At 43.3% G+C, this 413-nt stretch overlaps 1 protein-coding gene across 1 annotated transcript in view; it reads left to right on the top strand.

Moving 5' to 3' along the window:
• Positions 1–413, top strand: part of LOC119591581 (proton-coupled folate transporter-like) — a 12,739-nt gene that overhangs the window by 8,149 nt on the left and 4,177 nt on the right. Inside the window, exon 5 of the mRNA XM_037940342.1 lies at positions 35–231. Coding sequence (XP_037796270.1) covers positions 35–231 — 197 coding nt within the window. The remainder of the gene's footprint in view (positions 1–34; positions 232–413) is intronic.

Genomic DNA, 413 nt, shown 5'->3' with positions numbered 1-413 from the left:
ACAGGTAAACCAATTAAATAGTACTTTATTCCAGGTCAGCAGTTTTCGCACAAGAACCGTCCGTGTTGGGATCCTGGAAAGCATGATCTTTATGGGAGGAACCATTGGCCCTCTGCTTGGCGGTTGGGTGCAGGAGGCCGGAGGAAGACCTGCAACATTCACTGTCATTATGGCATGTCATGCAGCCATTGTCATTTACATCATACTATGTGTTCGGAATATTCCACCAAGGTGTGTCTTTTATCCTGTTTGTTTTATGTATGCAGGGCCTTTCCTGATCAGGAGGTCCTTGATCAGTTGCATTAATACTACTGCTAGGAAAAAAGTTCCAAAATTTCTGGTAGTGCCTCTAGCAGTACATGTCCAAACAGTACAGATAAGTGAAAGCTACTGCTAGATAGTACTATTGGTTT

Source organism: Penaeus monodon, chromosome 28 (genome assembly GCF_015228065.2).
Source record: "Penaeus monodon isolate SGIC_2016 chromosome 28, NSTDA_Pmon_1, whole genome shotgun sequence".
Lineage (NCBI taxonomy): Eukaryota > Metazoa > Arthropoda > Malacostraca > Decapoda > Penaeidae > Penaeus > Penaeus monodon.
The sequence above is the reverse complement of the archived record's forward strand: the minus strand, read 5'-3'. Positions and strand labels throughout refer to the sequence as shown.